The sequence below is a fragment of the Pongo pygmaeus genome, chromosome 9, assembly GCF_028885625.2.
Source record: "Pongo pygmaeus isolate AG05252 chromosome 9, NHGRI_mPonPyg2-v2.0_pri, whole genome shotgun sequence".
In the NCBI taxonomy this organism is placed as follows: Eukaryota; Metazoa; Chordata; class Mammalia; order Primates; family Hominidae; genus Pongo; species Pongo pygmaeus.
In genome coordinates this window covers 68,628,888-68,654,492 of record NC_072382.2, presented here as the reverse complement: position 1 = coordinate 68,654,492, position 25,605 = coordinate 68,628,888, and the positions used below count along the sequence as shown (strand labels likewise).

At 45.3% G+C, this 25,605-nt stretch overlaps 1 protein-coding gene across 13 annotated transcripts in view; it reads left to right on the top strand.

The window, feature by feature from the left end:
* The window catches only part of PPFIBP2 (PPFIA binding protein 2), a 143,858-nt gene that overhangs the window by 104,711 nt on the left and 13,542 nt on the right, over positions 1–25,605 (top strand). For all 13 annotated transcript variants that reach the window (XR_008492307.2, XM_054438155.2, XM_063671176.1 and 10 more), the window contains 11 exons: positions 3,277–3,369; positions 8,088–8,199; positions 10,626–10,687; positions 11,804–11,879; positions 13,271–13,374; positions 15,202–15,269; positions 16,829–16,886; positions 17,885–17,926; positions 22,092–22,230; positions 23,836–23,977; positions 24,655–24,783. Coding sequence is in view for 12 of the 13 variants with exons in the window: in XM_054438155.2 (XP_054294130.2) it covers positions 3,277–3,369; positions 8,088–8,199; positions 10,626–10,687; positions 11,804–11,879; positions 13,271–13,374; positions 15,202–15,269; positions 16,829–16,886; positions 17,885–17,926; positions 22,092–22,230; positions 23,836–23,977; positions 24,655–24,783 (1,025 nt within the window). In the remaining variant the exon portion in view is untranslated. The remainder of the gene's footprint in view (positions 1–3,276; positions 3,370–8,087; positions 8,200–10,625; positions 10,688–11,803; positions 11,880–13,270; positions 13,375–15,201; positions 15,270–16,828; positions 16,887–17,884; positions 17,927–22,091; positions 22,231–23,835; positions 23,978–24,654; positions 24,784–25,605) is intronic.

The window sequence follows — 25,605 nt, the reverse complement described above, 5'->3', positions numbered from 1 at the left end:
AAAGTTTTGTTTCACATGATTTTTTTTTTTTTTTAAGGAAAAAAAGTATTATGAAAAAGAATCCTTTCAAGTTTATGTTCAAAGAGGTTTACCCCCAGTGAAAAAATAAAATACAAGTTTTCATATGCTGTGAATAATTAAGTCATCATCTGAATTTCCAGGAAAAACCCCCCCACATAATCACATCAGGGTGATTTTATAACAACAGGGCTATGTGGGGCTCTATCTGACTGGGATTCTGGACTTGGCTCTCTACACGGGGGTAACCTGGTCCTCTATGACTTTGCTGATGGCCGGTGATGGCAGCTTCAGCAGAGACAAGCCTATGCCTTGAAGGAGGCCTACTGTTGAAGAGGACTTGGAAGCCCCCCAAGAAAAGACCGAGGTCACAGCAGCCATGAGTACTACAGAGGGTACCCTGGCTCTGTAGGAAGTTACTATGGTCCATACTCAATTAGGGAGCCTGTTGAAAATCCAGACATAGGTGTTGCGGGGAGGGATTTGGTTGGAAAGATTTCCTGCTCCATTAAAGGACAGGGGGGAAATAGGAAAGTCAAGTTGTAAATGTAGACTTGGATAGAGAAGTCTTGAGAGGGTGTTGGCACATGACCTATGTTGAGTAGGTTATTCCAGCAAGACTTTTAAAGGAAGGAAAAATGTGTGTGTACTAATGTTGGTAGTCAATGATGGACAACAAGTAACATAGAAGGAAGAGGATGTTCCAGAGGTCATGGAGCCTGGAGAGGATGATTTCTGTATAACCACAGTGGCAGCCCCTCAGGCAGTAGGAACCTGCACACTTCTGATTCTGATATCAGCTGGCCTGACACCCTCTCCGACAAACTGAGTAACCTGGCTAGGATACAAGGCTGAGCAGAAGAACCCTCAACTTGTGGGCATTGGAGCCTCTCAGGCAGGGCCAATAATGTTCTCAGAGAATGATTCTGGGTCTGCTGCAAGTCAAAGCAGGTATCTGAGGCCTTGACATCCAGTGATGTAGATCATGGATGCAATAACTTTAGCTGAGAAGTTTTCTTTTTCTTTTTTTTCGCTGGGATTACAGGCACTTGTCACCACACCCGGCTAATTTTTGTATTTTTAGTAGAGATAGGGTTTCACCGTGTTAGCCAGGCTGGTTTCGAACTCCTGATCTCAAGTGATCCACCCACCTTGGCTTTCCAAAGTGCTGAGATTACAGGCGTGAGCCACCATGTCAGGCCAGAAGTTTTTTTTTTGTTTTGTTTTTAACGGGCATCAGCATATGCTCACCTTAACTAGAAGGCAATCTTAAAAAAAATGACCCTACAAAATTCAAGGGTAAGCAATGTCACTTCGTGGTGGATTATCTCAGAAGGCCAAGACCTCCAGGCCAGTTAAATAATGACTTGAGTTTCATGTGTGCATTCATTGACAAATAGTACATACCTACTATGTGCCAGGCACTGCAAGATAATCAGAGGTTAGCAAATGCCTCATGGAGTTTACAGTTTAGGAGGAGAGCTAGCTATTAGTTGTCATACAAATAAATATTTAATTGCAAATTACGTAGGAGGTACACAGAGTACAACAAGAAAATATAACAGAGGGGCCTGATATAGTAGGGAGGTCAGGATAGCTTTACTCAGGTAGACCTGAAGGATGAGCAGGAGTTAACCTGGCAGAAAATTCCAGACAGAGAGAATGTTGTCTGCGAAGACCTAAGTTGGAGAGAGGAACTGAAAATTATCCTTGTGGCTAGAGCATAACTAGGGAGAAGGAGTGATCCAAGAGGCAGGCAGGGAGCTGTCAGGTCATGAGTTGAAGTTTATGAGCTTTGAGAAGCATGGGAGTGCCATGATCTGATGTATGGTTTGATCATATCACTCCCCCAGATGCCATGGGGTCAATTGCTTTGAGAGGAGCAAGACAACAGAGGAGCAACCAATGAATTGACTGTCCAGGTTGTCAGTGCTAATTGCTAGACCAGAGTGGTGGTGCCTGAGTGGGAAAGAAATGAGACATTCAAGTTGTTTTCCTGGAAGTAGAATTAATAAAGCTTGGGGACGAATTGCATACATAAGGGAGGAAGGAGAGGGAGATGCGGAGGACAGATCCTATGTTTCTGGATAGGCTGTTGGATAGATGGATATGGCATTTAGTGAGATGAGAGTAACTAGGAGGGGAGTTGAGCGTTCCACTTGGCACCTGACAGTCCGGAGGTGCCTGTGCAGCATCCATGTGATGTTAAGTAGGAAGTTTGTTGTGTGAGACTCCAGTTTAGAAAGCCTGTGGAAATAATTATCTTTATGCCAGTTCTTCTGATGGGAGCTAGTCAGCAGGACCAATTGTCTGTTAAGGAAATCTTGGTTCAAGGTAACAGTGCTTAGTGGTGTCATCTTTATGGAAGGAGTAGTTTCACAAACAAAGGTCCTAGAGTCAGAATATATGGGCTTGAATTCCAGCTCCACCACTTACCAGCTACATGAGTAAGAGAAAATTGTTTGTGTCACTTCCCCACTCAGCAACCTTCAGTGACTCCCTACTGTCCAAAGAATGGCATCGGAACTCATCATATGTATTTTCATCCTCAAGCCTTTACCTTAGGGCCTCACCTTAACTTCCCAGCCTCATTTTCCACTGTGTGCCTACACCCTCAGCTCCAGCCCCATGAGTTATCTCCCTTTCTGTCTCCTATCTTTACTCCTCCCTGGATGCCTTCTCCCTCCCTTCTTTCTTCAAATCAATCTCTTCCTCTGAACTGGAACACCCATTTTGGCATCTATATTTGGCCCTTAACATTTGTTCCCTTAGGATTTCATTTTTTCCTCTATGAGGCCTTTGAGGATCACAGGCCCCCTCTTCTATCTTCCTTCACTCCCAGCACAGAGAGATGCTCCCAATTAGCCTGCTTCCTACTACTTTGCATCACAGGGAAGAAGCTGCTTCATTTCAGCATCTCTGTTCTTCCCACTCCGAAGCCTCGGCTGCCTGCCTATACTCATGTGTGTGATGTTGGCATACCCCGCAGAGGACATAGATGTCAGAGAAAGGGGCAGGCAGAACAGGTTCTAAAGCTAAAAGGAAAGTTTTCACTTTCTTATGTCTGGAACTCCCTGGCCTTTGTTTTTTAACGGCCATACAGCTTTCCTGAAACAAGGGACATGTTTAAAGATTAAAGCTGTTACATGGAGCTTGATGTGGTTGCTGCATCCCCTATGCATGAGCTTAACCAGGTTGGTAAATTGAGAGCACATCTTTTAACCATCAGAACTTTGTCTTTCTCCCTCATCTCTCTAGGAGTTACTGCAAGAGCTCAGGCACCTCAAAATCAAAGTGGAAGAGTTGGAAAATGAAAGGAATCAGTATGAATGGAAGCTAAAGGCCACTAAGGTAAACGGCACTCCTGATGCTTATGGAGAGAGTATGAGGGCCTTGTGGGGACGGTCTGCATTCCAACTTGGGTGTTTCCAGTAGCCTAAGTTTGAAAATGCAAATCAACCCTCCAGTGTGGACACACAGCAGTGCCTAGCTGGTGCAGCAGACAGACTTGATCCAGGAAAGATCCTCATGGAGAATGCCTGTGAGATTATGAATTGGTCAAGTGTAGTAACCCAGTCTGCTTCCTCTCCCTGCACCCCATAGCACCTGGCTGAAGCTGGGCCAAGAAGGGGCTAGGAGTGGGGAGAGCAGGTGAGTGGCAGGCAGTGAATCATGAGTCCTAAAGCAGATCTTGGATGCATCATTTTAAATTCAGTAGTCCCTTCTAAAATCAGTTTTTCAAAAAAATAGGCATGCTTTATATTTGGCACAAAATATATTCCTAAAAATGACATAAACTTCGAATTATTTCTTCAGTCAAATCATGTTTCTCTTAAACTAGGGAGCCTGCAATTTAAAGGACACCAATAATAAATTCTATTGTGAAATAAATTTCTTCCCTCTCCCCTTTGTTTCTTCCTTCTTTTCCTAAAGTGCAGAGATCAAAACTAGTGGGTTACATTCAGCCCATGAATTTTTTTGGCCTGCAAATTGGATTTTAAACGTTGAATTGTTATTTAAATTTCAGGAAGTTTACATTAGGCTACAGTTAGGTTTCCTTTGGGAGTATGGGGAGGTGGGAGGCTCATACCTGCCTTCCCCTACTGTGTCTGCAGTGCCACCCAAGGGCACTACTGGATGTTTTTATTAGAGTTTTCTTAACTTCTAGTTTGTATTTTTATTTTTTGTGCAAGTTAATTGCTAATTATTATAAAAACAATAACACACACTATAGAGAATTTTCAAACCATAAAAAATTAAAGGAATAAAAAGCACTCATACCACCCAGGCACTACCATTGCTAATATTTCCTTCCGTGTATTGTTCTCTTCTGTTTTAGGTCTGTGTTAGGCCATTCTTGCATTGCTACAAGTAAATAGCTTAGACTAGGTAATTTATAAAGAAGAGGTTTAATTGGCTCAGGGTACTGCAGGTTTTACAGGAAGCATGCTGGTCACATCTGCTCAGCTTCTAGTGAAGCCTCAGGGAGTTTTCAATCATTGCAGAAGGAAAAATCAGGAGCAAGTGAGAGAAAGGAGAGGAGGTGCCACAAACTTTTAAACAACCAGATCTCGTGAGAACTCACTCACAATTGCAAGGACAGCACCAAGAGGGTGGTGCCACCATTCATGAGAAATCTACCCCCATGATCCATTCACCTCCTACCAGGGCCCACCTCCAATATTGGGGATTACAATTCAACATGAGATTTGGCAGGAACAAATATTCAAACATCAGGGTCTCTCTATTTCAGTGTCTCTGTCTCTTAATTTTTATTGTTGATAATTTACATGCAGTTTTATATCATGCTGTTATTTAAAATTTTATGACTTCTCTTGTTATCAAAAGAAAGAACTGAACATATGTAAATATTTATGTAATCTAGTGTATAAATGTAAAATCATTTGATTAACCATTTTACAGATAATGAAATGGATGTACAGAGAGATTAACTTTCCCAAGATTTTACACTTATTTGGTACCAAGCCTGGGCAGTCAGACCCATCTGTGTCCTGGCCTGTGTGTATCTGAGTGTAGTTTTGTATGTGTATGCTTCACAGGCACCAGCTCTAGGGGCACTGGTTTTGTCCAGTAGCTCAGAACCTTCCATCACAACGCCCCACTCAAACAAGCCCTGTCTTGGGGAAACCTTTGAAGTTGTACATACCACCCTCTGTCATAAAACCAAATAACACTTTTCTTTTTAAATTATCCCAGCTCTTTGCCTTGGCATGTAGACCTTTGAGATGCTAAGGGTTATTTAATAACTACCAGGTGTGGAGCACTTCCTATGTGCCAGATATGCCAAGCTATTTGCACACATTTTATCATATAATCCATAAAATCACCCAGTGAGGTATAAGTTTTTTTATTCTCACTTGACTGGGAAGGAAACAGAGGCTCAGCGTGGCCAAGCTGAGGTTCACATCTGGGTCTGTGTCATTCCCGTGCCTTCATGTTGTTTCCAACATCATCCTGATTCCTGCAGAGAAAACCAGCACTGTTTTTGGAAGTTTTTCACTTTTCTGCTTAAGGCCTCTCAGTCCCTGAAGGGGATTCATCTCCCAGTGCAATGGCAGTAGGGCATGGTCCCTGGGAGGCACAGCACTTGCAGGGACCCAGAGCACCCGTCTCTGCCCAACTGCCTGTCTGCATAGCTGTCTCAGACCTTGTGCCACACAGCCCTAGCCATGGTGACTGTGGTCACAGGAACAGTGGCAGTAGCATACACAGTCAAGTAGAAGGTCTCTGGACTGTTCTTGGCCTTCCCAACTGTGGAGACAGAGATCGCTCAAAGGATAACAGAGCACCTATAGTTTCTGGCCTATTTCTGTGGAAATTGGCACAAGGCAGGTTGGGCCCAGTCACTTGGTCTGTAGGGTCTATGGTATGTACCTACAGGACCTCCCCTAGAGGCAGGGCTCAGGAAGAAGAGCCCTCATAGTGGCAGGTGCTAGATTCTGTCTTGATTGGTCCACCCAACTGCGGGGCCAGCAGACAAGCATCAGGTATCCAGATTTCTAACAGAGACCAGTGTCCATCCTGTCCACAAAGAAAGGGAGAAATGGGCGTGGAGAGGTACAAGAAAAGTTAAAGGAATATCTTTCAAGAATCATCTGGCCTTTGTAGAAATGGAGATTGAGAGTCCCAAAGCTAATATCTTCAGAAGCCATTGTCACCATGAGTCATAAGCCCATGGGCATCTTTGCCCTGAGCGAGCTCTGATAAACTGCTCCATAGCTGCATGTCTCAGCAAGCGGGTTGCACAGCAGGACCCAGCTCTTGGCCTCTGTGAGTGGAGCCCAGAGCAGAGGGGCAGTGCTTCATTATGAACTTTGGAATAAGGAAATCCTACCCCTTGTCACCTCTTTATATGGTCATCCTTGTCCCATTTGGGGGAAGTTAGGGAAGGTTATTCAGAAACCCTTGAGGTGGGCTCAGGGAGCCCAAGCCTGGTAAGAGTGGCCTTCATCTGTCCTGTTAACTCAGAAGCAGACACACGGTGGTGGGTGGAGCCCTGACATTAGAGCAGGCAGGCCAGGGTTTACATCCTGGCCTGGTCACTGAGTAGCTCTGTGACTGACACAGAATCTTGTACTACTCCTGTTTTCTCCCTGATGACTTACGGAGATACTGTTTCCTCGGGTGGTTGCTTGTGAGGATTTGATGTGAGAAAGCAGTGAGCGTGGGGGCTGATCAGGGTGGGTGCTCAGTCCCTGTGCTGAAACTGAACACAAGGCCTGTCCAGCAACAGAGTTGCCAACAGGGCCAGTACTCATTTAATTACTTGGGGTTGTTAAAATATTAACTTCGGCCTTTGTGGAAATGAACAGCCCATACTATAATCTTGAGGACCAAAGGTGGGACATGATTAGGCCAACACATGGGGAAGGGTTGGCCAGAGAAGCCTTTGCTGTCTTTTATTGACCGGCTCCACGGTCGATGCTCATCCCTTTTCTTACCTGGTTTGATGCTGAGAGAACTGAACCAATTATCCACAAAGAAAAGAATAGGATGAGAGGAGCAAATAGTAGTAGCATTTATTGAGCACTTAATATATACTAAATATTGGACTAGGTTGTTCATAACCATTATCTTAAACCTCATTGCAGTCCCATGAAGTAGGTGTAGTTTTTCCCATTTTATAGGTGAGCTGAGACTCAGAAAGGTTAACTTACTTGCCCAAGGTCACCCAACTAGGAAATGAGAGAATCAAGGTTTGTTTGACTCCAAAATCCAGGTACCTCTTGGGACAGGACCTATACAATTCCGATCTCCTAATGAGTATGGGAAAGCATGAACAACCACACCTAGTGTTGTGTGTGGAATTTAACCTGCACTACTTAATGGCGACACGGGAACCATCTAGTGCAGCTGCCTGTGTGTGTGCAAATGTGAATGTATGTGTGTACTTATGAGCTGTGTATACATGCTTTTTTTTGCATAAGTATGTAAATTAAGCACGCCTGAATGCTTGTACATCTATATACGAGTGAGCGTGCACACATGTCTGGAGGTTGGGCAGAGGCAGTGACTATGCCCAAAGGGTAGGAGCGTGTGGAGGGAGGGAGCCCTTGGCTTACCTTTTCTCCACCAGTGGTGATTTGGCTTCCACTGTATTTTCTGTGTGGATTGGAAAGATGAAAGCTGCATGCACTTGTTACAGTGGTGTCTCTAAATGTTATTGCATGAGTATCTTGGGAGAAGGAAGACCAATCCAGAATATCCTCCTCTGCACCAAGGACAGCCCTCCCATTGCACACAATCCCAGCTCCTCATCACAATCCCAGTCCTCAAGGCAGGGAAGAGAAAGCCTGGTCAGGTAGGAAGATGCACGGGAAGAAGCACATTGATGGCCAGAGCTGTGGGGAGAGCCAGGATGGCCTAGAAGAGTGAGTTCAGTCAGCAGAGTCCACCTGTGGAGAGGGCAGTGAGCCCCTGCTACTGCTCACCTCTTCTAACTCCTGATGCACCCTGGTGCCTGATGGGCTCTGGACTCTGATGGGAGGCACTTCATCATGATTTGGCAGTCCTTCTGACCTGGTAGGGATCCTCTGTTGCTCTTCCAGGCTGAAGTCGCCCAGCTGCAAGAACAGGTGGCCCTGAAAGATGCAGAAATTGAGCGTCTGCACAGCCAGCTCTCCCGGACGGCAGCTCTCCACGGTGACCACACAGAGAGAGGTGACTAGCTTGACTGTGACAAAATGCAGTTGTCTGGGTCTCTGGGCCTACTCTTATAAGTGAGCATGTTTTTATATAAATGAGTCTGCATATGCTTGTGTGTGTGTAGCCATGCTAATGGACATGCATGTATGTGTGCAAGCATGGCCAAGTGAATGGATGCACCAGTTTGTGTTTGTGTGTCCCTATAATGCAGCGCTATTGTGGAATCATTCCCATGGAACCCTCCCCTAACTAGAAGGTTTTTCTCAGATGCACAGAAGTTCTGTGCAGCCACCTCTGGAGCTTTTACTGAAAATGTAGGAAATACCTACTCTCTCATTTGATTGAAAGGCCTTACTTTCATCAAAGGCCTTACTTTGGTGTCACCACCAAAGGGGAGGCTTTAGCAATTTACTCAGTCATTTCATGGATACTTGCCTGATGCTTGTATAAGGCCCTGAGATTACAGAAACAAGTCAGTTCTTTTCATTCTTGAGATTTCAAATCTTACCTCTCAGAAAGACCACCTAACTCAAATAGGTTCCTGGCCACCCTAACTCAAATAGGTGCCCCCAGTCCTGTTACTCTCTAACTCAACATCCTTCCTTTTTCCTGCCTAGCACTTATTATAACTTACCAGTGTTGTATGTTATCCCCACTCTGGGGCAAGGACTGTATTTTTCTTGTTTAAGAGCATATCCACAAAGCCCAGCACAATGTTTGGCCCATTGTAGGATCCTAAGAAATACTTCTTGAATAAGTGAAAGGATGGTGAATGGTCCCTGAGGAGTTTAAGTCTTGCTGATCAAAAATAGAGGATAAATCCTCAACTACTGTAATGAACACATAAATCTTTATGGCTGTTTGCCATGTATACAAAATGATCACATACCTTTCAACTTCTCCACCCACTACCAGGCTGCAGAGCAATGCTAAAGATCATATAGTCCTACAGATTGGTGCCACTACCTAGTCACATCCTGGCCTCAGCACTGAAAGCTTAGCTTGGATCCCCAGCTGGGATGTGGAAGCCATGCAACAATGGCTTAGGCTGGAGAAGGAAATTAGTGATCAACATGCTCATCCCTCTCCTAGCTTTTCTCAGTGTGCGCCCAAGTCATTGGGTGTGTTGCCTACCTGCCAAGGCCTGCTTGTAGAGGCTGGGTTCTACTAAGACACCCTGAACTATCTCTGATGCTAAGCCTGGACAGAGAGTGCCCCATGCCATGACTTCTAGGCCAGGCAGCCTTCTCAGTCTACCCCTCCTATCCCCACAGTCTAAGCCTTCCAGGCCCTACCCAACTCCATTACTGGGTACTTTCTAGAGCTGGTCCTTGGGTCATTTGCTGCCGAAATTAGGTTCTGACCAGTGGATCAGGGTTTGCCAGTCTTCATCTGGAGCTTACTGCCCTCCCCAGCAAAGTGAGCTGCAGAGCTGATGTTAGCTACCCAGAGCCTAAATAATGAGCAAGCAATTCTCCACTTTATTCTGAAAATGAATCTCCACAACTATTTACACAAAGTCCATAGATCTACTGTTGCTATTCTTGTTAGATATAATAAGCATCCCAAAATAAAATGGGAGGCCTATATATTTGTTCCCTTGATTCCTGTACTTTTTTTTGATATAGACATCCCTATTCCCATTTAGGAAGAGGCATAGATCCTTCTTTGAACAATCTAGCTACGTGCCAATTCCTAGAGTATCTGGCAAATGACCTCTAGCTTCCTTAGGCTCTCCAAAACAGTTAAGGAATCAACAGAGTCCCTCTTGGGTCCAAACTGAGAGAAAGCCTTGGGTTTTCCACCACAGACCGACAGAGATTTCTCAGCCCATAGGGAAATTCTGGTTTATGATGAAATAAGATTGTTTATCCTTAACCCAGCATTTGCATATATGTATATATCCCAATACATCTAAACATTTGTTAGTCAATTTTGACTATATCATTTTAAATTAAGCCAAGTACCAACTCTTTTACATAATTTGTATTTCCCAGTCTTCACTCAACTGTAGACTTTTTTTTAATGTTAAATTCTCCTCTTCCTACAATTTGTCAGACTGTATGATTTTCTTCAAAGCCAGTCAGAAGCCCAGGTGCATGCCTACTCAAGTTGTAAAGGATAAGAATGTCTGTATTCTTAGGAGATGTTGGTTTTGAAAGATTTTTGGCTTCCTCTCTGTCACCTCGAGTACATGGGCATTTTGATTTTGCCCATAAATGTCTATAAAGAGAAGACAATACTAGTTTCCTTCATTTAGTAGTCTAGCAAATATTTAAGGAGGCCGATTCTGTGGCAGACACCATCCTGGCCTCTTTAAAGAACTAAATGAGCCATGTTCACATGGAAAGTCTTCATTTGAACTTGGGGGACATCATAGCGAGTGTGGATAGCTGTTTGTATTTATATAAATAATTATTTCTATGCCTGAATTCTTTTAGACCAAGAAATTCAACGTCTGAAAATGGGGATGGAAACTTTGCTGCTTGCCAATGAAGATAAGGTAAGATGGTCATTGTGTAGCCCTGTCTTTTCCATGCTTACATCCCTGGCTGTGTTTGGTCCCTGCTGGTCTCTGATATTCTGGACAGGGCCATGCTTATCATGCCATTGACATAGGGATATGTCAGGAGAATGACTTATGCCTCCTAGAGACTTGGCCTCAGCCACCTGTTTTTGGCTTTGATAACTGGAAAGTTTGTCTAAATGGAATCTCCTAAAGGCAGATTATAGCCCTGCCTGTTCCTGCTGGTGTGGGGAAAAAAAAAATACTGCTGCGATCACTGCCAATATCATAGATCCTGCTGGAACTCCTAGCAAAACAGCCCACCAGTCTCCCATGTGCATGATCTGACAATAGAACCATCACAGAGACACTTGGCAGCATGCAGTGCCTCAGTTTACCCTGCCATCTTATATCCTTCGCATCTAATTTCGGCACAGTCATAAATAGCCACCTCTATAAATAAAGAGTGCCTGGCTGTATAAACATCATCTCTGAGGGTCACAACCCTGCATTTCACACATGAGGAAACAGACTCACAGTGCTTAAGTAATTTGGCCCAAGGTCAGGTAACTAGTAAATAGCACAGCCAGCTTTCACACCCAAGTTTGTCTGTGACCTGTGTGGTCTCCCAAGTTCCTTTCAAGGCCTTTGCCTTGAAAGAAACGATCTTCTCTGGGTATTTCCTCTGTAATATGAGGTATCTCAGACTCCTAGGGAACAAATGAGTATATTGAGATAAGTATGACAGCTTTATTTTAGTCTTTTTTTGTGTCTGTCGCTCCAGAGGGCAACACTAGGACCGGAAGGCAGATTTCAATGACCACTTCAGGAAGGTAGGGAGACAGTGAGTTTCATGCTTCTGAAAATGTTTAAGCCCTGTGAAGGGTGTCTCAGATGACTCACAGTCTTCAGGTAGAGCGTGAATGCCTGCAGATGCCTATGAGGCAGACCACTGAAATCCTAGCTCTGTGGAATGGGGCCTGGACACTCTTTTCCTTTGGTTCCATGTGGGATTTCTTCTCCTTGTGCTCAGAACATACCATGGGTCCCAAAATGAAATCATCTGAGATGCCAGCATAGCATTAATCTAAATCTCTACTCGCACTGTGGCAGGACCGTCGGATAGAGGAGCTTACGGGGCTGTTAAACCAGTACCGGAAGGTAAAGGAGACTGTCATGGTCACTCAAGGTAAGAGCAAGGGCGATCCTACCGTTGTCTCTGAAAGATATTCCATCAGCTGTGTTAAATCCACGGGCAGTTCTGCTAGCAGCTGTTTCACTTCTGTTTCAGAGAAGACTCCCTACTGGAGAACAGAGCTGTTTAGACTTTTCTGCATGATGAGAACTTAGCAGTTGTTGATTTCCAGAAATACTACCAAATGGAAGTCACCTTAGGGCCTTCAGGGACTATCCAGATCACCAAGAATATAAAGCCTGTGAATTCCCCACTCTTGGAGGGTCTCTTATGCATCTTCCCAGGACATACCTTAGAGGCAGCAAGTGCAGTTAAACCTGGATCAAAAATCAACTCTGCCGTCATTGGGGATTAGAGCTCATCTACCTCCTAGAAAATCTAAAGCTCCGCAGCAGACTCAGAGGGCCCTCTGGGAGCCTTCCTCGAGTTGCTGGGCCTGAGTTGCTATAGGAAGTCACAGGACAGAGAGAGCTGCTGTGTTTTATATTTGCTGCCCAGACTGAATGCAACATGCAAGCAGCATCAGGGTTCTTATGGGCATAGTAGTGCATGTGCCAGGCTGCCTTCATTGTTCATGCCATTGACCTGGGCTCCCATCATAGATCCTGAGGAAGCAGCTGTTTCACAGCACAGGGCTGCTTTGAAGGATATTCAGGAACCTCTGATTCTGGCTGAGCTTCTGCTTCTTCTTTGGAAGAAGCCAAGCCTCTGCCAGGATGTGGCTGACTGGTCACTGACCAGGGCCTCTGCCAGCCCTCACACACAGCCCTCTTTTTTTTTTTTTTTTTTGAGATGGAGTGTCACTCTGTCACCCAGGTTGGAGTGCCATGGCACAATCTCAGCTCACCGTAACCTCTGCCTCCCAAGTTTAAGCAATTCTTGTACCTCAGCCTCCTGAGTAGCTGGGATTACAGGCACTGGCCACCACACCTGGCTAATTTTTGTATTTTTAGTGGAGGTGGGGTTTCAACATGTTGACCAGGCTAGACTCGAACTCCTGACCTTAAGTGATCTGCCTGCCTCAGCCTCCCAAAGCGCTGAGATTACAGGCGTGAGCCAAAGCACCTGGCCTCACAGCCCTCTTTTTAAAATCATGGGTCAAGTCACTCTCAGGGCCTTGACTGCCTATAGCTAAGGAGTGAGAGGTTTGGAGGCAGGGGTTACATTACCTCTGTTCTGCAGACAAACTTTGACCTTGAAATGATCCTGATGCCAGCCCTTGCTCAGATGCCCTGAAGAATCTTCAGAATCACACTCTTACTGTCCCTTTATACATTTCTTAGTCCTTCTTAATGAACGAGAAACAATGTTAGAATTTTGTGGTACGATTATAGGTTTCTGAACATGAATTCAACAGTTCACTCTTACTACATTAATGCTTGCAGGGCCTTCGGAGAGAACTCTCTCAATCAATGAAGAAGAACCGGAGGGAGGCTTCAGAAAGTGGAACACTACAAATAAGGGCCCTGAAGAATTATTTAAACAAGAGGTACTGTGTTTCCAACCATGATGTAGGGTTTCAGCAGGTCCTCCGAGCTTGCCCTGAGCTTGAGGGAGGATCTAGTCAGACACGTGTCAGGTACATATCTTGGCAGGTGAATACTTAAATTAATAAAGTGCCCCTCAGGCTGTGATGGGGATAGGGGAGCAAGAGGCTGAGGCTCTGGCCTGTGCTCTGGTTGGAGACAGCATGGTGGATACTGGAACTTTCAAGGATAGGAGTTCTCCTTTTTAATCAGGCTCCTAGTTTATTTTTATCTTTTTTTTCTCTGGAATGTAAGCATAGACCAAAGGTGGTGTTTGATTTATCTACCACCCTTTCTCCAAGGTCTGCAGTAATGCCTGATACCCGGTAGAATTCAACAAATATTTGTTGAATGAACGAACATGTCTTGCTCATTTAGAGGAATTAACTGCAACCTCTGAAATGGCTGCATTCCTGCTTGACGGATACGCCCTTCAGCCCCTATAGCCAGGACACAGATTTTCCTTCTCATCTATTTCATTTGTTTAAAATCTGGTCCTATTGTATGAATCTCTCTAGACTTAAGCTAGATACAAATAAACAAATAAACAAGACCTCAGGTGAAGGAGGGGCTTCAGCCTAGGGTCCAAAAGATTCCTGAAAACTTCAGACTATCAAATTGAAAAGAATCTTAGTGCTTCAGTTCAACCTTTTTAATTAAGGAGCAAAAGCATCATCCAGTGAGCCAGTTATTGACTCAGAACAAGCACCCCAGATTGCTGGCAATTACAGAATAGCAGTGTCCAAGTCTTACTGGATACTTCCATGTGGTCACTGTGATGAACACTGTACCTGGCAGAATACGGACTTGAACCCAGGTCTGAGCACAAAGCCCAGGCTTTTAAAACTATACTATAATGCCAGGGTTGTTGTTATAGTAGACCAAGAGGATGCTAGGATCTAGAGAAAAGAGGCAGTACTGGAGACAAGGGACTGTGTTCTTTCATAACCACCATTAGCTCAAGGTGGCTCCGCCTGTGATGCTAGGTGCACTGCTGAAGGCACAGTGTTGTGGTAGGTACAGTACTGAAGACACGGAACTGTATTATTTCATACCATCATTAGCTCATGGTCTTTCCACCTGTAATGTTCTTTCCTTTCTTGCCTTAACCAGTTCTCATTTCTCAAAATTCAGCTCAGCTGTTCTCCTCTCTAAAGCTTTCTCAGCCTTCCCACTAGTGAGAGGGAGCCCCTCTCTCCCACTATTCCCATATTGTGTTACAGGTGTTGGAGCCATAAGAGCATTGCACATTATTCTGTTAGCCTAGTTTACTTGTCTGTCTCCCAGATGTGTGGAGTGCTTGCTCCAGACCTGGCACAGGGCCTGGCAGGGAGTAGATGTTGCTGATGTTTGTTGGGTGACCATATCAAATGGGATTCTCTCACTGAAAGCAACAAAATTTGGCTCTGGCTAACCTAAGGCAAAAAGAATGTTTTTAAGAGTGTGCAGTGGCTCGCTGAATGAAAGGAAAAGCTGAAGAACCAAGCTCAGAAAGGGAAGGAGCAGAAAAAGCCCAAGAACCCAGGTCTCAGGACTGTACTGCTGGGATATTAACATGATCTAAGCTGTAGGGCCCAGCAAAGAGAGGCAAGCTGGCCCAGATGGACTGATAGGCCTGCCACGCCCCCTTGCATCTTGAAAGAGCAAGGCATCTATAATGATGTATACACCATGGCTGTACCCAGGGAAGCAATGTCTCCCTAAAAGGAATCATGTAAAGCAAGGGGAAAGATGGTGGGTGGTCCCCAGACAGACTGTCCTCTACCATGACTCTTCTGTCTCTGGTGCAGATGCCTCCGAGATGTAGCTCTCCTACAATGGGGCCACCTCCATTGCCACAGAAATCACTGGAAACCAGGTAAGAGGCCTGGGCATTTCCCCACAGCCACTGTGCTCTCAGGCTTGCCTTGGGGCTGCCGAAGTGGATGGTGATGGCTGTGAATGGTGAGCATGGCCACTGAGTCCTAGGTGCACCTGCCCCTCTGTTTTAGGGCAGCTACAAACCAGGCCTACCCCTTTTGGCCACAGAAGGGCTTCTCATCTTTCAGGCTGAGGGTGTGGATCATCGTCACTGAGAAAGGATCTGGCCAGGGATTGGAGCCTCAGAGGAGAGGTGGCTGCAACTCATCTGTGTCTTACAGCAGCTCCTCAGAGCTGAGAGCATCCTGTGATGTGTGTTGCTTTTATCAGCCTCTGCCTCCTGCTTTTAGAGTGAATTTAGCCCTTTGACAATCGAACCTCTCTAGAGATGGCCATGTCTTCTCATAGCAATTGGTCTAATTGCTTTAGGGATGCTTCACAACAATGAACTAATAATGGGCTCACCTCTGAGGTCATTTAACTGCCATCTGTCTTGTTCCCTCTAAAATAAACCTAAATCTAGTTCCCTATGTCTGCACTTTAGCACACGTTTTGAAATTGAGCCCCATGTAAGGGAGACATGGAGGCTTCACTACCAAGGTATTGGCAGCCACTACCAGGCTGCCTTTCAGCTAAGGTGTTGAGGCAGATGACCACAAGCATCACAGAAACTCCCCAGAATGGTGCTGAGTCTCTAGAGCCCGCACTCTGAGTCCACTTTCCAGAAAGCAGTTGTTCCCTTGAGCCTTTAGCCCAGAGGAAAATGGTAATGTTAGAGAAGGTGATCAGGCAATCCTTAGTTTTGGAGAATAAGAATTGTGGTTTATGAGTTCACTGAGGGAAGGCCAACACCAAGGAACTCAGACTGATCAGATTTACAAGAGACTAATATTTTTTAAAATGATGACTTACTCGTATAATCTGAGAAATATGACTGCCAAGGAGACTTGGCACAGGTTACCTTTGTGACCACTGGTGGCATTGCCTCTTGACACATTTGGTGCTCTTCTCTGCAAAATAGACCCAGAGAGAGCCAAATGAGTCTGAGCAGACTAGACAGGCTTGCAGATCCAGAGCAGAGTGTGGAAGGGTCCTAGCAGGTGATGTTCTGGAGCCATGGCTGGCTAATGTGTTCATCTCCACTCTAAGGAGGCCCAGGTCCCTGCTCCCTCGATTACTCTTAGACTCAGACAAGCCCAGCATCAGTGCCTTTCCCCTCTTTTGACACTGTAGACCTTGGTCTTTTATGACCACACAATTGTCACCTCAGTGCAGCAGAATTGAGTGTATTCTGGCTTTTTGTGCAATGCCAAGAACATTTCATTTGGATTTAAGTGACCCCCCCTCATGCCCTTACTAACACATTATTGGACCAGTCTATCCCCCAAGGTGGGCCAGTCTCATTTTGTATGGAAAGCCTATTATGAGAGGGTATTTTTTTTTCATGACCTTGAACCTAAGCCCAAGACCACTGGTTAAGCATTTGAAATGTCCTCTGCGTGAGTGATAACATGTACCTCTTCTCGTAACTATTTCTTTCTTTTGTGTTTTTTTCAGGGCTCAGAAAAAGCTCTCTTGTAGTCTAGAAGACTTGAGAAGTGAATCTGTGGATAAGGTCAGCTCATTAACCTATCCTTAAAGATGACTGAGTTACTTTTTTGGGCCTAGCATAGTACTGGGATATATAGGCAGGTCCTGGTCCCTACCTTGTAGAGGATTTTATAAAGTTGTGGAGGAAACAGGAATTACATGAACATTTTGAGAAAATTAACCAGGTGTGGCCCAAAGCATCTTAGAGGAAGGACAATTCAGGAAATGTTGCCTGGAGTTGATGAGAGAAGATGTTGAGATCAGCAAAGCTTGGTTAGAGTCTGCTGGGCACCAGCAGGTTTTGGAAAATGGTGGGGAGTAGGAGGAGGTAAGGTCAGAGCCATGAGACAGATCAAGCCAGGGAAGATCTTGACTACTAGTCCTATATCCCTGGAGCACTTGGGGACATCGTACAGATTTTTTAATGATGAATTAATGTGAATCAAGGAGATGATCCCAAGGAAAGATATGGGATCTTCAGGATGTTGGAGAGTGAGCTGTTTTAAGAGTCTGGAAAGATGGAGGAGGGTTTTGTGGCTCCTTATATAGGAGTAGCCGTTGATCATGTGGGTGGACCTCATGCTGCAAGGGACAGTAGCAGGCTCTTGAGCTTCGTCATTAGAGACCAAGGGAGCCTGCCCTGATAGAGACCCTTCAGTGAGCCTGTGCTGCATACCATCCCTTGGTCTCCAATAATGTTCATCAGCCTCCTTGTTGATACAGTGGAGAACCATAAAGGCTGAAGTCTGCAGGAGCCCTGGGCTCATTCAGTGGCTCTGCTCCCATGGTCACGTGTCTCTCGGTTGCCATGGTCATGTTGCTGGCAGCTGCCCAGGACATCTGTCCATGGAGTTGGACAGGGATCTTTCCTGCCCTGGATGGTGATTACTTGACATGAAGATGTGGAGGGAGGGGATGAGCCTTTCAGATTTAAGCAAACAGGTAGTCCTGAGTTGTTGCTGTTTGTGAATAACACAAGTTTCTTTTTCTCCACATAAACGAAATCCTCTTGTTACTCCATAGTGTATGGATGGGAACCAGCCCTTCCTGGTGGTAGAACCCAAGGTACATTGACTTCGTGCCCCATTGTCTATTTGTGGTTACACTGTTTGCTAGTATTTTAATTTAGCAAGTCATAGTTTTCGTAACCTTAAAATGTGCTAACTGTAAGGAGTAAGAGGGCAAGAGGAAAGACACAACTTTTCTCTCCCATTTTATTTTTATGTGCACTCAGCTATTTAATATGCTTTCACTACCATTATTTGTGGGACAGGATTTATTATTATCACCTCCGTTTTATAGGCTCAGAGAAATTAATCTTTAACAAAGTAATCTAGATTTAATCACTGGGAAGGGGATTGCTATGATCTCAGCACACTGAAGAACGTGACAGCTCTCATCCTTTCTGTGCTGATATGTCATGGTTAAAAAAACACAAGTGTACACTCAGTCCCGCTTTGATGAACAAGTCATGTTATAAAAATTCCATTAGGACTGATTTTCTCCAGGGAAGCCTGTTGTGGAAGAGGATTAAGTTTTTAGGCCAGTGCACAAAATGTTGAGCCCATAAAGAAATGAAGATTCATATAATTAGCATGATTTCAGCCACACCCAACCACCATTTATAACATTATATGGAAAATGTATTGTGAGGCTGATGGCATTTCCCTTCTCTGTCCCCTGCCTCCATGTCCATATGAAACATGGAGCTTCTCATTGCTTGCTGACTTCTGCCTGAGAGGGTCATTTTATATTTTCACATCCGTATGGTAAAATGAGGTATCTCTGCTCCTCCACATCTGCGTAAGAGAAAGATCTTTTCTGCACGTCTGCATCTATATAAGGGGCTTCTCTACACTTCCATATTTGTAGCAGTTGGTGCTTCAAGTGGGCAGCCATTCCTTGGGCCATCTGAACTGTACAGCAAAAGTCTTCTGTCTGCTCCCCTGCCCAGGTGCTCTGCAACACAGTCCCTTGAGCCTGGGGTTGGTGTGGTCCCTTTGTGAACTGAAAGGCTTCCTATGGAGTCAGCTGTTAAATTGCTCAGCAGTCCCACCTCCCACCTCAGCTTCACAGAGGTCATTTGCAGGTGTTTCTAAAGCACACCTGTAAGTGACCACCTGCTCCTTTGGAAGCACGCCCAGCTCACAGGCTCAAGGTTTAAGACGCCAATTTGATTACCAAGAAATGTAAGTGACGTAGGACTATTTATAAAGAAAAAATGCTCCAGATTAAAAGATTAATTCTTACATGGTTTTGACCATAATCACAATCTTATACAACCTCAGTTATTCAACATGACCACCCTCCCCTCTCACTCACATACACCACCGTCCTCCCCAGAACAGCTCCACAGTTACAGAACCGTTCCACAGCCATCCTTCTGCAGCATCCCTAACTTTGGTGTCTGGCCCTTGCTTAAACTGGCTCTTGCTTTCCGTGACTGAGAGCTCATTTCATTGTAAGACGTCCTTTGTATTATTTTGCAGCTCTGTGAGCTTCTCTAAAATGTGCATCTGCTGATCCTCTCCCTCCATGTCTAGCCCATGGAAAAAGTCAATCTCCCCTACTCCAGATAGCTCTGGAATTTAAGTCCCTCATGCCCTCTCTGAGTGCTCTGTTCTCTGGGCCGAACATCACCTTCTCATGTGCATGGATCACAAGCCTTTCAAGCTGCTACTTAGTCTTCGTAGAGTCTTCGTAGGATCAGCGCTAGTTTCTCAATGTATTCTTCAAGTTGTGCCCTGGACCACACTTGGAGTGTGATATTCTAGATGTAGTCTGACCAGTGCCTGCCGTGGTCTAAGGACTGCTCTTCTAGATTGCTGTTTCTTTAGGCCCTGGGTATGTGATATTTCCTGTGCTTCTCCTTATCCACTGTCCACTGTGTGCTAGGCCCTGTGGATATGTTATTTCCTGGCAAACCTGAGGCAGGAATTGTTATTCTCCATTTAGAAATGACCAGAGGTCCTGAGAGGTGGAAGAGAAACAGCTTTGTCTGAGTTAGTCTGACTCAAAGCCTAGGCCCTTTCCACTCTGGCGTGCTGCTTCGCTGTTCTAATTTAAAGCAGCTGGATAATCAGTTCTACACTATTCCCTTGGCTGGGGCTTCTGTTCCCCTACAGCCAGGAGGATTGTTCTTTTTGGAGACAGGAGAAACAGAACTGGAGTTGCGCATCCTTGTTTCCTCTGCGTCACGTCTTAACATTGCACTGCCTTCCACATCAGTGAGTCATTTCTTCCCAGCTCCTCTTCTTGGCCTGAGCAGAGCTCAGAGAGCCCTTTCCATTGTCCTTGATTCCTTTTGGCTGTCTTTCTTACAGGTCTGGGCTGCCTTTTAAACCCCATCCTTGGGTTAGGTATGTGTTCTGCTTGTATCTCAGCTCCTCAGGGAGCTCCCCGGGTGGCCCACTTGGCTCCTTGGCTGTCTCTGCCCTGCCTTGAGGGAGCATGCATGATGATGCAACCAGAAACATGTTTTTGAGAGCTCTTCCCCCCTCCATATGTCCTATATAATAGGGAGCTTGGAGTCATGCCCTTCAGGTCTCTAAAGTTTTTGAACACTACCTTCTCACAGTCAGTGGTTCCTGGGTCTGACTGCATTAGTCTAATCTGAGATAATCTGAGATGCTTGTTAAAAATATAGACATCTGGGGTGTGCTTCCAGAGGGACTGAATCAGGGACTGGGCACAGGAGGGATCTGGGAATTCATGTTGTTTTACAAGCGCCCCAGGTAATTATGAAGAGCAGCTGGCACATGAACTACCATTGGAAACTGTGGGTCTTGACCACATGTCTGATCACGTCTAATCTTTACCTCATGGGTCATCACAAACTTGAAAATCTCATAGCCTTCCTCTCTCAAGGTTCTAGTTACTTCTACTCCACCAGCCAGTTCTTTCAGAATTCTTTCTGAATTCAGTTTCCTCTCACTGTATCTCTCCTTTCTGAACTATTTATAGGGAGTTATAGTCAATGTTCAATGAATGAACTGAATCTCAATTTCTAGGACATATATTTATAAGCAAATTGAATTGGAAATATATTGGATATTTGGCCTTTAGCTAAATGGAACTTCAAAAGATGTCTCAGTCAACAGCCTTCCATTACTGTTCTGACTTGCCAGTTTGAAATCTGTTTTGTTTTTTATATTACTTTCTTCTGGATCTAATCAGGTGATCCACAGTTGATTCCTTTAGTGACATTGCTTCAATTTCTCTTTTCTTTTATTCTCACTTTCACAGCGCATTCCACTGTGTTTCTCTCAGGTTTGCAGATTTAGAGGCCATTATATGCCTCCTTACCAAATAAGTGCTGTCTTCTTCCTCATTTAATCAACTTGTTTCTTTGCGACCTTTCCATGGCCAGGGTCCAAGCATGGAGCTGGCTGCACTGAGGCTCTACCTCATGCAGACTATGATCCTAAGTTCCTAAAGGAGCTTTGTTGGCATGTAGTCCTCTGGCCCGTTTCTTGTTGTCACCTCCCCCAAGGGTGTGTGTATCTTCATGCTTGCCTTAACATGATGTTTTTTAAGAAGCCATGATCACAATAGAGGGTTTTTTTCTTCTTTTGCTCCAAATTTAAACTATAATTTCCCTTCTGTACCATAGCCGCTCTCAGGCAAGATCCATATCATTTATGCAGTTGGTCAGGCCCTCACAGAGATCTGCCCTTGCCTGGTCTGAGTAAGGGTCCCAATTAGCAGAAGCACCTCTCTCCTCACCACAGGAAAGCAAATCTGGGGGAAACAGAGAAGCCCAGACCAGACTGAGCTCAGTTTCCTCCCTTGCAGGATTGTTATTTTACATATATATGTATGTATGCATGATAAAACACTAGGCAGCTTTTATTAGAATGCCAATTTTCATATCCAAAGAGCTTACAGAGTAATTCACTGCTGTTAATTCACTGAGTCTCTGAGCACTAGGCCAGACAGCAAAGGCGCCTTTGCAAGACAGCTTCACTTCCTGTTAGAGTCAGTTTCAGTCAGCCCCGGATTTGCACTTGACTCTGTCCCTGTCTTACTGTGTGGCCTTGGGAAAGTTTCTTCCTTCCTTGGAACTCTGGTCCCCTTTCTCGGACTAGCTAAATAATCTTTGAGGGGTCTTCAAGTCACCATATGTGAAAAATGGCTCTTGGAAAACAGGGAGTTGTTCTGTATCCAAGGATTTCCTAACTGAGGCTGACAGCTAAGTCGGTATCTCTCTCTTTCTCTCACCTTCCAATAGGACAGCCCTTTCTTGGCGGAGCACAAATATCCCACTTTACCTGGGAAGCTTTCAGGAGCCACGCCCAATGGAGAGGCTGCCAAATCTCCTCCCACCGCCTGCCAGCCTGACATCACGGGGAGCAGCCTGCTGAGGCTGAGTGAGTGTCCAGCCCTGGTGCTGGTGGCCTCTGAGCAGCGTCCTTGGCACTTTCAGTGATTGTATAAGATCCCTGCACCTACCACCACAATCCACAATTGAAGAATGGTGGGGTGGGTGGCTGGAACAAGTTGTACCTTGGGGCGGTCCCACCTCTAGAGGCTCCCGCTGGGCGAGCTGTTTTCTAAGGTCAGCACTCTACAGTCTCAGCAAAGCAGGGTGTGTGTATCCCCTACTTCTTTTCGGCTGCAGCTTTTCACCCTCATTTCCTCTCTTCTTCTCTTCCTCCTCTTGAACCCCTTCCTGTCCTTCCTAGCATTGTTTTCCCTCCTCTCAGACACCCCTTCTACCCTTCCTGCCCCTCATGCTTCCTTCCTCTGTCATTCTGATCTTCTCTCTCCTGTCTCCACCTTCTTCTCTGCAGCTTCCCTATTCCCAGTAGGAGGGTATTATGCACTCCAAGTGGGAGCATTTCCTTAGGCAAATGGAGTCAGTGGCCAATGGGCAAGGGTGTCGGTCTACAGGTATCCTTTTGGTGGTTAAGACCTGAAACCACAGAGGCTTTTGCTGCTTTTCATTCAAAATAAGCCATCTTTCCCCACCAGCAGCAGAAGATTCAATGGGCCCAGGAGGGAACATTCTGGTCCTGGCAGAGTTCTTCCTGAGGCTCCTCAGCCTCAGTCTTCCCTGAGCTGGCCCATGTGTTGGTCTAGTGAAGGCCAGCTCTGCCGTTGGCTGCAGGAACTTCAGATAAGCCCTTGAATGGGTGTGTTCTAGTGACACTCAAACTGGACTCACTATGGCTTCAGATTGTTCTAGTCTGAGCTGAGTGAGCCCAGGCACCTGCACAAGAGCTGCCTGTGGCCTGGAGTATTCAGTCCCTGCTGCTGTCCCTTCCTTTCCCCGGGTGTGGACACCTCAGCCTGTCACAAAGGGGTACCAGGAACACTTGGTCCCCTCACATGAAACCTCCTCTCAGTATCAGTCACCACTCACCCCATCCTTCTCCACGGGATTATTTTTCTTTCTGTTTTGAGTTTTTCTTTTTTGCTCGATGACACTCTTTTGTTTATTTCTTTGCTTCCCTGTAACTCTGTTGGGCTGGACTTTGGCCTCTCTTGTTTCTTCATGTGGCTTCTCTGCTTCTTGGTTCACTGGAGATCGTGGCCGGAGTGTCAGTGCCCCCGTGTTAGGTACTGTACCCATTCCAGGTGAGGTGGAGAGTGAGAATGCCTTTGTTTCCCTACCCTAACCCTCCCCTTCACCAACACTCAGCCAGGGTCCCACTACTGCCTACGTTCCTGCATCTCCCTCTGAGGAAAAAGAAGCTGCTTGTTGGAATAATCCCCAAGTACTTTGGACCCCAAATCCTTAAAATTAAAGACATTAGCTCACCTAGATTTGAAATATTGAGCACATTAATTTCTCAGCAAGGAAGCCTGGAGTCCCCACTAGTCTCTGGGATCTTGGTATGGAGTTCTGCCCTGAAGGCAGAACTGGGCAGATTCTCTGGACTCCCACTGAAGGAGAGGGCCCAGGCTTGGGGAAGAAGGGTTCCAGAGGTCACGTCCTTACATTCACATTCATTGCCTTCTTCCAATCTCAGGAGACACAGAAAGTGGCTGGGATGACACTGCTGTGGTCAATGACCTCTCGTCCACATCATCGGGCACTGAATCAGGTCCTCAGTCTCCTCTGACACCAGATGGTAAACGGAATCCCAAAGGCATTAAGAAGTTCTGGGGAAAGTAAGTTGGTGCTGTTGATCCTAATTATATTGCTTAGAATTTTTCTTTTTGATTGGGCAAAGAGTCTATGTAAGCCCCTGGTCCATTAGACACTGAAACAGCAGTCAAAACAGAGTGTTCGTGTTCAAAGAGAAGAATCTGAGGTATTTTTCAGGGCCGAGAGAGGGAGAAGTATGAAAGACACCCATTGAATATATCCAGTTGCCTTTCATGTCATGCATCCTAGGCACCCACCCATTCCACACACCCTGAACATAATCTCTGCAGCTTATATTACACTGGCTTTGGGACAGACACAGATGAGACTGTATTCTCCCTTCTTAGGAGTCAGTCTGTTTTAAGAAATCTTTGAAAAATCTTTGAAAGCCAAGTACTTGCTGGCCCAACTGATCCACTTTGTGACATGAGGCAGAAACTGGGGCCTCCTACAAGGCATCAAACTTTGCTTTGACCTCTATGGCAAGTGACCAAATCCCAGAGGCAGGATTCGAATTGAGGCTTGAGTCTGGCCAAGGAGCTGCAACAGGTTGTGATCCTTGATCTCTGGGAAGGTACGGAGAAAAAGTGCTGCCAAGAGTCCCTGTGCTGGCCTGCATGGCCTTGCAAAAGAGGAAGCACAGTGACTGTAGGCTTTCTTACTATTCCATGACCGTCTCCATGGATTCTTCTCCATGCAGAATCCGAAGAACTCAGTCAGGAAATTTCAACACTGACACACTGGGGATGGCAGAGTTTCGACGAGGTGGGCTCCGGGCAACCGCAGGGCCAAGACTCTCTAGGACCAGGGACTCCAAGGGACAGAAAAGGTAAGGCTTTACCCACTTTCCTTTGATCTCCCTTCAAACCTGCACGGGTGAATCTTCACTCCTGTGTTTTGGGGAAACCCCTTTCCATATTCTCTTCCCCAGTCAAGCAGTCCCTACAATACATCATCTCCAGCACAATATTTCCTAAGTTCTGAGTTACTCAGCCAAAATCAGTACTCCTGGGGGTCTTCCACAGGATTGGAATGTGACATTTTATATCTAACCAAAAGGCAAAAAGTAAGCTGTAACTCTCTTCAGTTTAGTCCCCTCAAGATTGCCATATACCAATGCAAAGTACAGGTAATTACTGGTTATGATACGTATAACTCAGATATCCGCTCTCAGAAATAATAGAGTCTAGATTCCAATTAAGGAAGAAAAGCATTTCCCTAAATGCATCATATTGTTTGCAGACCTGCATCCCCTGTGGAAGGGAGTCTTAGCTTATTTTGCACATGGATATGATACTCCACTTCCCTGGCTTGCCAAACAGGTTTCTAGTCTTACCAGGTCCTCCTGGTGCATGAGACACGGGACCTTTCCAGATCCATTTATTCTTTTATGAGTATCCCCAGACTCCAGGTAGCTTGAAAAGAAACATGAGAATGTATAGACCATTAGCTTTTAGAGGCTAGAGAGTCTAAGGACATAGTCTAAGTAAGTCAGAGACCAATTCAGAGCCCTTAGAAAGTGAGCCAGGGAAAGCTTTACCTGTATATTCAATAATTAGATATTCTAATTTACTTGGCAATTTTCTCAATGTAGACATTACTTTCGTTTCTGATTTATCTGAGCTGAAAAAAAAATCAAGCTATAGTAAGC